Here is a 14,083-nt window from a genome sequence, read left to right as displayed (position 1 = left end):
CAAATCATCCTCAAGAAAGATATGAGTTAATTGATCATTACAAAGTTTTGAAAGATATTATGAGTGCAATAATTGATCAATGGTGAGATTAAGGGTCTGTTTGGTTCGAGGGTTTTGGAGGGGAGGGGAGGTAATATTTTAATTTTTTTGTGTTTGGTTTAATTTTTAGGAGGGGATATGAGGGGAGGGGAGGTAAGCAGAATCCCTCCTAAACTCAATTTTCGCTTCCCCCCAAATTGGGGGGATTTAGAGGGGAGGGGAGGGAAGCTTTTTAAAAGTTTATTAAACTGACAAAATTATCTTCAATATATTTTAGAATTCCAATATTATCCTTATTACCATTTTTATTATTAGGTCTTTGTTGTGTGTATTGCCTATACTCCTTGAGATAACGTCAAAAATCCCCATCTCTGTCAATGTTCCAGGTCTCTCTTTAGATTGCTTCATCCCCCCGCCGATTTGAAGACAGGTTCTACTAGTGAAGCTTGTGAACTTCCTCATGATGAAAGAGGAAAGAACTCACTTGCAGTACATCGAACCAAAGTTGTTGCACTGGAGAAATCACAAGATTGCAGCATTGAGAAGATGATATGGAAGATGGAAATCTAATGATGACAGTAGGATCAATTCAAGGCAATTGTTCATAGCAGTCACTAGTTTTTGACTACTAACGTATAGATTTTAGAGTAGGGGTTTCAATTGGTTATTTACATGTGGAAGTTTGTTTATGCCTCTATATATAATCTGTAAATAGAGCGTAAAAATTCACAGGTATTATGCAGACCTGAGTGAATATTTATACTCGATGCAGATTCCAACAAAGGAGTTGGAGCTTGTTTTTCCATTTCGTGTATGTGATTTTTTTTTTCTTTGAAAAATGTGTTATTTGTTTTGATGTAATAATAAAGAGATATTAGTTTTAAAAATATCAGTGTTTTAAAATACCTCACCTCCCCTCCTCTCCCCTCTTTTGAACCAAACACATATGTAATTAAAAAATTTCCCTCCCCTCCCCTCTATAAAAATACCTCACCTCCCCCTATTTTGAACCAAACAGACCCTAAGTAGCATGATTGTCAAGCGTATAAAGATGAAATTCATGCGCATATTGAAACCAGAATTTCATGTGCACTTTCATATTAAGCAGTTGTATTTGTATGTGTAATGGAGCCTGCTTTGGGTTCTGTTTGGATTAGATTATTTAAGCTTATTTATTGATTACTGGAATAAGCACTTGTGATTGTTTTTTTATGGAAAGACCTTATGTTATGTCCATAAGTTGTTTTCAGCTTATTTTCGAAAGATCTCTAGGATAGCTTATGGAATAAGCTTATATATGAAATAGTTTGGCTTTGTTTTATCTTTTTTTACAAAAATAGCTTATGCAAAAGCAGTTGTATGATAAGCACTTATGCTAAAAGTGTCTAATTTATTTATCCAAACAGAACCTTGAAATGTAGAATAGGAATTAAGAAAAACATTGGTTTCGTATTTATTTTTTCACATCTTAAAAGGTTGGCATGGTTTATGACTTAACTTTTGGTACCATCAATATAGGAACTACAATTATGAAGCTGCTGGAAAAGCTCTGAACGTGAATCTACTTGAACATCCGGAATACATAGAGTTAGAGTAGAATGCAACACTTGCTTTCCAGGCTGCGTTGGCAACTGGAAGCCTACCAAGAACGACACTTTAGGGAAACGGGTTCCTGGCTTCGGTGCTACAATGAACATTCTCTATGGCGAAGGTGTTTGTGGACAGGGTGATGTTGAATCAATGAGCAATATCGTTTCCCATTACCTATATTATCTTGACCTTCTTGGTGTCGGCTGGGTTGAAAGGAAGCTGCTCAGCACATGTAAGGACGTCCTTACATGAAGCTGGGATCCATGACGTCCTTACATGTGCTGAGCAGCTTCCTTTCAACCCAAACACCAAACTTGCAGCATCTTAAATTAGATCATATTTATCAGCATATGATATTGTTGTGCCTATACCTTTGAAAATGGTAAGCTAATAATGGTTCTTAAAGTTATTGGCAACAATGCAATAATTTTGACCTATGTGGAAGTGTGTGAATTCTTTATAGTTTTTCTTTGTTGTTGTGTAGAAGTTAAGTCGTTTGTAATATCATTATACTTTGTGAGAAATTTGTATCTCGTATATAATTACGTTATGGATATTTTTTGTTATTATATATACAATTTCTTGGTTATTGGTTGCATATGTTTTAATGTAAATTTGAAGCTGTTTATGTCAGACACAATATAGCACACAATTCTTTATGATCCACTTGTCAAATTTTAGGTTACACAAATTCAATTGAGCATAAAAATCTAAACTACCAAAGTGCAAGTATTTAGTAACTTTGTACAATAAAGAATACAATATTCCTCGTAATCATTTTTATTTTTCTATGTTTTGCTCAAATGACATCTTTGGTTAAAACCAAGCTCAATAATGTTTTAGTGTCCACCATTCGATTTCAAAAAATTTCTATACCATTCAGCAGAAGCCTTTGGTATACGCTTCAGACTATTATTAAAATCAACATGATAAAGTCCCCAATATCCAGAATAGCCCGCTTCAAATTCAAAGGTATCGAATGCTGTCCAGACGAAGTAACCACGAACTTTTACACCATTGCTATTGATGAAAATATTAAAAATTAGTTTCATATCTTCCAGAGTTTATTATATATGTATGTACTTGTAGAATGACAGAGATAAAAATGGATTACTTACTTGATTGCTGCTTTAGTAGCGTTTATATGTTCTGTAATATAAGAAATTCGATGTTCGTCTTTCAATGGATTTAGATTGTTAGAAGAAGGAGTACCTTTATAAAGAGGAATTCAAATAAAAAAATATTGATTAATTTCTTTTATGGAAAAAAATTTAAATATCAATTTTTTTCTTCCTAATTGATATAATTTATAATGTGATAAATTTAAAAACAAATACAATAGCGATTCCACAAACCATTTTCAGTGATGTAGATGATAGGATTTTGGTACTTTTCCTTTATAAATATTAAAACATCATACAATCCTTTGGGATAGACATAACGTCCACTGTATTGATCCTACAAATTTTAAACATTAAATAAAAGTGTCATTGAAAAAATTAAATTAATCTCATTCGTTTAAGGTACAACATTTTTCTATTCATAACTATCTCACCTTGTGACCAAGGGGTTTTCCTTCAATATTAAATTCTACAATTTTGAAATAGAGGGAAAAAATTAGTAAATATGATTGTGTAATTTTCTTTTTCTTTTGCTTATCCAATAATTAAAATATAGTGCGAGAAAAATTAGATTACCTTCTGATGTAGTAGCAAAGGCATCAAAATTGTCAAGACCATTAATCTTTGTTCTATTTGGTTCATATCTAGCAAATTGAGATGTATAATAATTTATTCCTATAAAATCTGCACTTCCTTTGATCATATGTTTCTCCTTTTTAGTGAATTTGGGCAACCTATTCCCCACTAATTTTCTCATAATTTGTGGGTAATCTCCATAAAACAATGGCTCTAAAATCCTGTTCGATCAAAAATATGAAAACTCGATGTTATTATGTATGTATGTATAATGTATGTATGAATTAAGTTGGAGAACATTACACTAGTAATTAACATAACACAAATGACTAGCTATGAGGTAAAAGTTCCATGATAAGTGTTTAGTCTTGTAACCTCAAGGACAAAGTTTAAATCAACTATTGTGATATGTCCGTCAGATACGAATAAGAAAAAAAAACTATTGTGAAATGATTTTTTATTTATTTTTTGATGAACTTGTGAAATGATTAACTTTCTCCTTCTTGGTTTTCTTTTGAAAAAGTTAATACAACATATAGAGGTGTGGTTCATATGGTAAATTAATTTCACTAACCATCCCAACCAGAAATTCATTAGTCTTTGAGCAGCAGCCACATCCTCTGGTTTTGAACTATAGGGAACAAAACCTTGATATGATATAACAATTCCAATATCTCCTCTTTGTGTTTCCTGCATCAAATGTTTGATGAAATTTAAAAACATCCTAACATAACCTAATTAAATTTATTTAATATAAACAAATTAGTTTCATTCTAATAATATTTAATGTCAAATTAATCTATTAATTTCTTTTAAAATTGTGCAACCATACATTTTTTTCCTTCTAAATCCTCAATATAATCAAAGTCAAGCCATAAGAGAAAACGTTCTAATGCATTTTTGATGATTTTTGATGATTTTTATAGACAAATGTTAGAGATTTTAATTGGAAACCTTTTTCGTAATACTCTTTCAACATTCTAATTCATTACCACCAATGACTTCATAGCGAAGCCAAGGCCCAGAAAGCTTGGGCAGTTGTCCGGATTCTGGCCAAAAATTTTGGTCGCTTTAGGAGTTTGTTTAGGACAAAACTGCGATTTTTGTTCAAAATTGAGATTTTTAAGAATTAGTTTATAAGACAAAACTAAGATTTTTTGTTGAACTATTGATATATTATGTCAAATGTGGAATTTTATCCGAGTTTTATAATATTTTTCACTGAATGACTTGAAGGTCACGATATAAAGATATTATACTAACTTTAAAAAATGAAGTTTATACTATATTTGTAATATAATATATAAAACATACTTGAAATTTTTGTCTATATAAATGTGTTGCTGTAGCATGGCAAATGAGGAAGTTATGAAGGACCGTATATGCTTGTGAACATATTCTTGTATCTTGGCATGGTTCAGCAGCATCATTATCATAGCCATGCATGTATTTGTAGATAGCCACGACTTGTGGTTCATTTGTTGTTGTCCAATGCTTTACTCTATCTCCATATGTTTTGAATAGTAGATTACAATAATCTTTGTAATATTTCCTGAATTTTGATTGATTTTAAATAAACAAATTTGCATGATAAAATTCTATAAGTTTTATGTAGACAAATTCACATTAAAAATAATAATTTTTTTAACGGTTAATAGGGGTTTACCCCTTGCAATGTGGGCGAGTTTTGGTTTTGCCCCTATAATATTTATTTTTTTGGATTACCCCTGTAATGTGAAGATTCACTCGTTTACCACCCTCATGGAATATGTTTACTTAAGATTTCATCATTTTGCCCCATGTAATGTTAGCGGATTTTTGTTTGACTGCCTCGCTGACCATGCCACGTCATGATTTTTATGGAATCTTAAGTCAACATATTTCACGAGAGAGGTCAACGAGAGAATTTTTACATTATAGGAGGGTAAACCAAAAAGAGTATTGCAAGGATAAACACCTATTATCTTTTTTAAAATAGAATGTTGAGATGAAATGATATTGAAAGTTGATTAATTACACAATAGTGTGATTTAAGAAGCCACCAATCTTTTGTTGAATGGCTACTGGATAGTCAAAATGCACAATAGTTACAAAAGGCTCAATACCTGTAAAACAAATACAAATAAATTTATGTACATGTATTTAAACAAAGTTCTCGATAAATATAATTAATGCAAAGGAATATGGTTTTTTTTGTTCATACCATTTGCAAGTAACTCATTGATCAAATTGTTGTAAAAGTTGATACCTTCTTTGTTTATACCTCCTTTCAAGGTTCCATCTATATTTGATTGTTGAAAATAATGAGAAAGTGTTACCGTTAAATATATTCGACAAGGAAGCAATATATAGTAAAATGAATTGGTGTTAACCCAGTTTCTAAGGAAGGGAACTTAGTAATTCGGAGTTCGGCCGACCACAAGGTAAGTAAAGTTTGACCAAAAATTGTTTCATCCAAGAATCAAACTTAAATCAAATTTGATTTGTAAATGAGGTTTTCCATGGGAATTGCTCCGTTTGGGACCCGTAAACGGAAAAATTTTCCCCATCTCCGTGGATGGGAATGGAGGAAAAAATCCTCGGAAGGAGTTTTGGGTATGGGGATATAATTATATGTTACTAGTTTAGAGACATGTGCATTCGCACGAGTCTATTGACTTTTATTCGATATTTAAGTTTGTCATTGTATTAAGGTAAAAAGTTTATTTAGAATAAACTATTTAAAAATTTGTTATAAAATATTGTTAAAATATAAGTGAAACTATTGCGCTATTTCTTGTAAAACTTATTAAGGGCCGTCTGGATTGATTTATTTTTGGGCTTATTAGTATAACATTACATAGAAGGTGGGATATGGAGGAAGAATACTTCGAAGTGGGGAATAATAAGGATGGGAATGAAGATCATTTTAAATGGTGAGAAATTGTGTAATAAAGTACTTCCCGCCCCGTGACATCCCTAACATATTATTTTATTTTCAAAATTTACCGGGCAAAATTCTACTCCATGAAATGGACATTCTGTAAGAATTCACTCCAAGATATTTCAAATGTTTCACATCCTCCTATAAAATCATAAGAAAGAAAAAAATCAAAATTAGAACACAACAATTGGTAGATATATGAGACTATGATCGATAAAAGAAGATATATGATACGAAAACTAAATCCTTATTCACCTTGTATCTTTTGTAATGTTCAATCATTGTGTAAACTTTATCAGCATCCAGAAACCTTTCTGCAGGTTATTAAAGAAGGAAGCAAACTAAATAAATAATGGGTAAGACAAAAAAACTCGATAATTATGTGTAATTCTTTATCTGTTTCTTTCTAAGTGTCTAACTATTTTTCACGATATTTTTCTTTTCATTTTTAAAGTTGATGTGATTATTTGAGCATGTCACGCATAATATTAATATATGTATTGTGTAATATTATCTCTAAATAAAGATAAGAACATATTAATCTTTATTTTATTTTTTAAAAAAAAGATAAGAACATATCAAAATGTTGATAGCATAAATATTGCAAATTAAGTTGATTAACCTTTTTTATCAAAAAAAAAAAGTTGATTAACCTTTGTGTCGTTCAACTATATCTTCCCATACTCCCTTTCCACCTCCTCCTTCTAGAGAATCTCCTTCAATCTAAATTCAACAATTAACATTATCAAAAAAAAAATCAACAATTATAACTTATTAATGATAAATTATTTAAACCATTCAAAAACTACTACGAAAAATTAAATTAAATTAATGAAGGAAATTTAGAGAGAAAAAAACGAGAAATTCTCTCTAAATTTGAATTTGTAACTAAACCTAAGTTTTCCAATTAATAGTCTAAAAATGTTGTAACTTTATGTTTCTTTGTATAATTGTTAGTCACTAACTAGGGAATAAACAAAGTAAATGATGAATCGTCTCACAAGTTCAAGTCAATTAATAGTTGTAGGATGTTGAGATCCAACAATCACTACTTGACAAAAAAATAAATAAATTTATTGACGAATTTTGTACATTTTTATGCTAATAATAGATCTTTCAATACTTTTGTACTAGATGCATAACTAGCTTTAGTACAATATACTAAACTACTATATTTTTTTGTTACTAACTTTTGTTGCTAATTTTTATTTCTAGCAGTGGAAAAAAACACTTAATAAATTTGAAGGTATTATTAATCTACAAATTATGAACATTTACCTGTAAGGCAGAAGATCCAACACCAAAAAGAAAATCAGATGGAAATGATGCTCGTTTCGGAAAACTTGAAGAATTTTGAGACCTCTTGAACGAAATATGATATTCTTCTCCTATCTATAATATTCAACCATTATTACATGTTAATGAATTAATATAAGCTCTTTTATTTTATTTTTGTTGAACAATTTTTTTTAGAAGCATTAAATATTATTATATCCAAATTGATTACACTAAGTAAAAGACCACCAGACAATAAGATGCGTTGCTAATCCTTTCTTGAAAGCGCGTCCCCGTGCGTTAAGTTGCTAGTTAACTATGTTATCTATTAATGTAATAATGTATTCAACTTAATTATGAGCACCTGTATTGGAGCAGGAGGCCTAGAACCGGCTAACAAGTCACCTCGAAGTGATGATTTCTTTTTAAGATGTGTATCTGTAATATATGAAAAATAAGTGTTGGAAATATGATTTAATAGAAAACAAAATACATATATTGAGTTCATTTCAAAATAATTACTCCCTCTAGTCACTATTATAAATAAAAAATTACTTTTTAGATTTACAGGAAAATTGATGTATCTAGTCCATAATATATGCTGAATACATCAATTTTTCAATGAACCTAAAAAATGATTTTTTGCTTATAATAGTGACCGGAAGGAGTAACAATTATTGTTTTGTACCCAAAAAAAATTAATAATTATTGTCAATAAAACAACTATTTATAGAAAATTCTTTTATAAACTTTAAAATCTAACTTCTCTATATAAAAAATAGTTTTTTCTTTATCAGGTAGCCTATTGGCTAGAAATTTCACATTTTTAAGATGAATAAATAGAGTGTTCGGGGTTCGAACCCCGACTCATCCATATAAAATGTTGATGTCCCTACCAATTTCAAAACAAAAATTGGATCTTTAATTTTTGTCCTTGATTAGATTTTTTTCTTATAAAAATTTATCTCTCCATACGTTAAAAATAAAATATTCATTTATATTGAGAAGTTAATTAGTAATTACAGCATTGTAGAGATTATATATATATATATATATATATATATTATGTAGAAATTATTAAAAAAACAATTCTACCAAAAAAAATATAAAACTATTGTAAAACAAAAGAAGAGAAATAGCAAACCTTGAGCTTGAGACAAATTGGAAAGCAAAACAACAATAGACAAGATTGTAAGAATAAATTTTAAAGATGATAACATCTTCATTTTTTGTCTCCTGTGGAAGAAAAAAAATCACAATTATTTATTGAGTAAGAAAAATCTTCATTTTAATACTATATATAGTTGAGGAAAAAAAACAACCTTACTACGTTCATGACAGCTATAGTGAGATGTATTTCTATATTTGATTGTAAACTATAATCTAGCCTTTTTAGGCTTAATAAGTACAACTTAAATCTTGTTTTCTCCATCCAAATGATGTTGTTGCTAGTGTCATTATCCGTAGAAAATACGGGTTTTTTTTTTTTTACCAAGCAATTTTCTTGTTTTGTATAGATAAAATTATATATAATTAAAAAATCGTAGGAGAAAAAGAAAGATGTCAATACTCCCTAACTATGGATTTAATGTTCCTATTTAATTGTCGTTTTAGTATTTTAAGAGTACAATTGACAATTATATCATTTGTCAATTATTCTTATCTTTTTCAATAAAACTAATTAATATTCTATATTTTTGGAAAACTAAAGTTAGTTAAGAAAGAAAAATAACATATTAAATTATTATTTTTTGGTACATAATATAATAAATTTATTGAAAAGAGAAAGTGTGTGAAAAAAATAGAAATTTATTAGTGGATTAAAATAAGGGTATAATAACAAGAAAATGAACAAAAATATATTTCGCTAGTTTGGTGTTATTATTACTCACTTCGTACCAAATTATCAGTCACTTTGAGGATAAAATTTGTACCAAATTATAAGTTGTTTTACATTACAGATGAAACATTTAATGTTATTTTTCATATTATACCTTCAACTATTTATTACCCTCTCTTCTTTCAATTCTTCAATTTATTTTTTCCATACCATAAATGAAGGACAATTTTGTAAATCAACTCATTATTTCTCGATCTTTTCCATACAACATTAATTACATTTCTTAATATGTGTAAAAGTGGCAAAGTGACTTATATTGTGGTACGAAGAGTAGGGACGGATCTAGAAATGGGGCCGAAAAATCTATATTAATTTTTTTTTTTTGGTTACTAGGTTATTGATACAAAGTTTTCCCTATTGTTTTCTAATTTTTAGTGGCTTTAATATTTTCTTGAAAGAAATTTTTTTTTTTTGTTACAATGTTATTGGTACGAAGTTTTTACCATTATTTAGCAGTGACTAATCTCTATATATTGAGAATCCTCTGGAGTACACAATGTAGTTCTTTCAACCCAACCAAATTTTTTCATACACAAAACATAAATAGATCGAACTCTGACTACTTGCTTAAAAGATATAAGATTCTTATTCACTTAAACCAATTTATTGTCCATGTATATTCATTCATAATATTCATAGTCTTATGTATATAAAAAGCTAATGAACAAGAGGGAGGGAGGGGCTCAAGCCCCTGCTTACCCCTGGCTTGATCCGTGCCTGACGAAGAGAGTATTCAAAATAACACTTAAAAAGCAATAGAGGGAGGGAGTATATATAATTATAAAATTGTAGGAGAAAAACAGAGATGTCAATACTCTACCAAAAAAAAAAACAGAGATGTCAATATTATTGTACAAGCTTATGAAGTCATGATGGGGTCATATAATTTTTAACCCAACCCTTAAAATAAAGAAATTAGTAAAAATGAAGAAAACTTCATCGTATCCCCCTTCCCCTTAGATTCTCAAAAGCCCTATACTCTAAGAAACTAACTTAACAACCAATTCTAAGTATCAATGTGCATGCCATTGGAGATTGGATTCTTAGCAAGGTTTATAGCAAATTTTCTAATCAATTCTAAGTATCAAGGGCTTCACTGGTTCACACTTAACCTCTTTTATCACTGAATTTAGCCACATTGCTTGACATGTTGCAAAAGTCCCTTCAATATACTCAACTTCATAATAGATGATAGTGCAGTCACTAGTTGTTTCTTTGTGCACCATGATATTGCAGCATTGTTGAATTTGAACACATAACCAGATATGCTCCTTCTATCGGTTATGCCATCACACCAATCACTATCAGAATATCCTACTAAGGTACACCCTTCTCCATTTGTACCATTATGAAATAACAGGCCATAATCCAATGTGCCTTTGAGATACCTAAAAAATCCTCTTAGCAGCTATCACATGAGGTTTTCTAGGATCATGCATAAATTTACTAATCACATGCATTTGATTCGTAAAACAACAAAGACGAGACAGAACAAGATAATACAGGACAGGACAAAATTGTGCCGGAGAGATATAGGCCGATAATATTTTTTATATTCGAAAATAAAATGGGTATTTTCGTATTTTTTTATAGTTGTACTGTGGACAAAAAGTTGTCCCGTGATTTAGTAAGGGACAAAAAATCTTGTTTTTGTCCTGTCCCTTGCTACCTAATTTGTCCAGTCCCATAACCAGTTTCAAATCAAACAGGGTACAATAAAAGTTGTCCTGTCCAGTCCCCTATTTTTTAGCAGATCAAACTGAAATATCAGACCTACTATTACACACATATCTCAATAAGCCAACCATTTGTTGAACATGGTTGAATCAACCTTCTCTTCATTGTTGCACTCGTCACGTTTTGAATTTGTCTATGATGGATTTGACAACGAATTGCAACCATTCATTTCAAATTTTTCTAGTAATTCACCAATGTACGTCTGTTGATGCACTACTACACAATTCTTCATTTTCAAAAATTTCATTCCTAAGAAATAATTTTTAGTTTTGACAATTTGGATGTTAATTGTACTTATAATACTGATGCCAGGTGGTTATGGAGTGGTTCTTTTTTTCTTCTTTATTTTGGCCAAAAGGTAGCTCCGTTTTACAAGTTTTTTTCTTGTTGTTGAACCTTTGAAAGTCGTTAATCCCGAACTTGTCTGAAGTCATTTTGAGGCCTCCTTAATATCTCTGACCCTTACCAGTGTACCAAATTAATCAGACAAGTTGAAGGTTAACACTTAACCCAACTCACAAGGTTATTTGTTTATCGGTGCTGAGCGGTGACAACTGACAACAACATTCCCTCACCTTTGGAAAATGAACATCATTTGGATTTAGGTGCTCTTATAAGTACTTGGATGCATTGTGTTAACAGTTCTCAATGCCAGAATCTTGTTGTTGTGTTAACAGGTGAAATGAGAAAAAATTAATAATTCAAGATTTCTTAACTAGTTGCCATTAAACTCTTTCAGCAGATGAAACAAGATGGTCTATGTTATGAATCATGGAATCAAAGGGATAAAGATCATAGATGTCGGCAAGACAGAGTGCATAAGAGTATTCATGAGAAAGATACTCATAGAAATTCATATTGAATGAATATAGATTGATAAAAGAATGAGTAAAATGTACAATGAAGTAGCTTATTTATAGGACTATTTGGAGTAACTAACTCCCTAACTAACTTTCTAACCTCATAACCAACTTGGTAACATATCAACTAACTCTAGTTGATTAACTAACTATCTATATTCTTAACAGTCTACTTCCGGATCTTGTTACCTATAGCACCGTATGTAATTCTTTCCTCCATTGTTTTTGTGTTTTTGTTTATCTATAATAAATGCTAAAATGTATTTCAAGGGTGTAATCTACAGTATTTTTCACTTCAGTAATGGTTCTCTGATTCCTTATACTAATTGAATTCTGCATGCTTGAAGCAATAATTTTTTTTATAAATAAAAGGGAACTATCAATTTCCATGTCTTTAATATTCTCTGCCTGCTTTTTATTTCTTATCTAAAAATTGACTTTTTATTGTGCCTAAATTTAAGACGAAGATTGTGCCTAAATTTAAATTAATATCATAAATTATAGATCCTTTTAACCTTTTCTATGTTTTCTCTTTTTTACTGTCTTATTTCCCTAGTTTGGATCTGTATGCAGATGCCATACTGCGTATTGATGGATGGCCTAGCTAAGGCAAGACAAATGTATGAAGCCAAAGTAGTTTTTGATGAAATGATGAAAAAGAATGTCAGGTCTGGTAAGTTTTCATTTAGAGTTTCCTTCAATGGACTTATGTCCATGGGGAGTAGGATGATGCACAGGTTATCAGTGAAGGCAAAAATACCGTCCAAATCTTGTGCAACTCTTGAGACAGATATGAGGTTGAAGCTAAAATGTGGCATATATAAGACATTTTTCAAAATAAGCTCAGTAATAATGCTGATATCTCCTACTATATCAGTGAGAACTGTGTTACCATTAGGTAATTTTACAGGAATAGCTTTAACTTTTCTATATGTGGTGAACAACTTAATGAGGCACATATATGATCCGTGGCTCCACTATCTAAAATCCATGTGTTCCTAAACAATGACCTTGGTGATGTTATTCACTTGAGAAGACCCTTCTCCTGCATTTCTTGTATTGGATCTCAACAAAGACATCAAAGCCAGTGAGAAAAAGGTTCCATTAAAAGAATATATGGTCTTACCATACAATAGTGATCATTCAAGCCAGTGAGAAATAAGAGAACCAAGTCTTCTTCTTTAAACTTCTTGGCATTTCGCATGGCATCACACATACAACGAAAAGTGCAAGTACAATCAGGGACAGGGCGATACAATTCTAATTCCTCCCATAAACCCTTAAATTTGGTAAAGAATTCAGTGACAAAACAAGTATCTTGACGAAGAGCATACATTTCCCTTTGTAAAGAAGAAACTCGTACCCGATTGGTGCACGCGAATCGTGCCTTCAGATCATCCCATGCTTGAGACGCAGTGTCAGTATACACGAGGCTTTGAGAGATAGTAGGGATAACGGAATTCATCAACCAATATAAGACCAAATTGTTGCAACAAATCCATGGCTCATGGGTGGGATCAAATTGATCTGGCTTAGGACAAGAACCATCCATAAAACGCAGCTTATTCTTCATTATCACAGCTTCCATCATGGATCTTGACCATGAACGATAGTTCTTGCCATCAAGAAGAGGAGAAACAAGTGCACCAGTGGCACTTTCATTAGGATGAACATAGTAAGGATTTTGGGATGGATCGGTAAGTGCAGGAATTGCAGGAATTTCTTCCACATTATTATTGGAACGATGCACCATGATGAATCAAAAGCAAGAAATGAAAGAAAAACAGAAGAAGAGGAAGAAGAAGAAAGTGAGAAGTATGGCGCAGCAGAGCTCTCAATTGAGACGCTCTGATACCATATCAAAGTATGTGACTGATAACAACAAAAATGTAAGATAAAACTCCATTGTTGGAGATAACGAGCTCAAGCGTGAAGATGATAACAAAGAGATAAAAGAAGGATTTGTATTGATTGATTGAATTAAGCAAGTGTACAAGTGTTATGAGCTATATATATAGATGAGCTAGCTTCTAAAGTTCTAACAAACTCCTAACTAACTCAT

The 14,083-nt window shown here is 31.0% G+C and overlaps 1 protein-coding gene across 1 annotated transcript; it reads right to left on the bottom strand.

Annotated features, from left to right (window-relative positions):
- Positions 1–2,433: 2,433 nt before the first annotated feature.
- On the bottom strand, positions 2,434–13,774 carry LOC123888899 (beta-glucosidase 24-like). Its single transcript, XM_045938064.1, has 17 exons — positions 13,148–13,774; positions 10,648–10,832; positions 8,669–8,760; positions 7,889–7,962; positions 7,528–7,641; positions 6,903–6,972; positions 6,505–6,563; positions 6,315–6,390; positions 5,530–5,607; positions 5,344–5,431; positions 4,641–4,878; positions 3,901–4,016; positions 3,327–3,547; positions 3,185–3,219; positions 2,985–3,087; positions 2,748–2,841; positions 2,434–2,649 (listed from the first exon to the last, which is right to left on the bottom strand). The coding sequence occupies exons 1-17, from the start codon at positions 13,772–13,774 to the stop codon at positions 2,469–2,471; spliced, it is 2,451 nt and encodes an 816-aa protein (XP_045794020.1). The 3' UTR covers positions 2,434–2,468.
- Between the last annotated feature and the right edge of the window lie 309 nt (positions 13,775–14,083).

Source organism: Trifolium pratense, linkage group LG1 (assembly GCF_020283565.1).
Source record: "Trifolium pratense cultivar HEN17-A07 linkage group LG1, ARS_RC_1.1, whole genome shotgun sequence".
In the NCBI taxonomy this organism is placed as follows: domain Eukaryota; kingdom Viridiplantae; phylum Streptophyta; class Magnoliopsida; order Fabales; family Fabaceae; genus Trifolium; species Trifolium pratense.
This window is presented reverse-complemented; position numbering and strand designations above follow the sequence as displayed.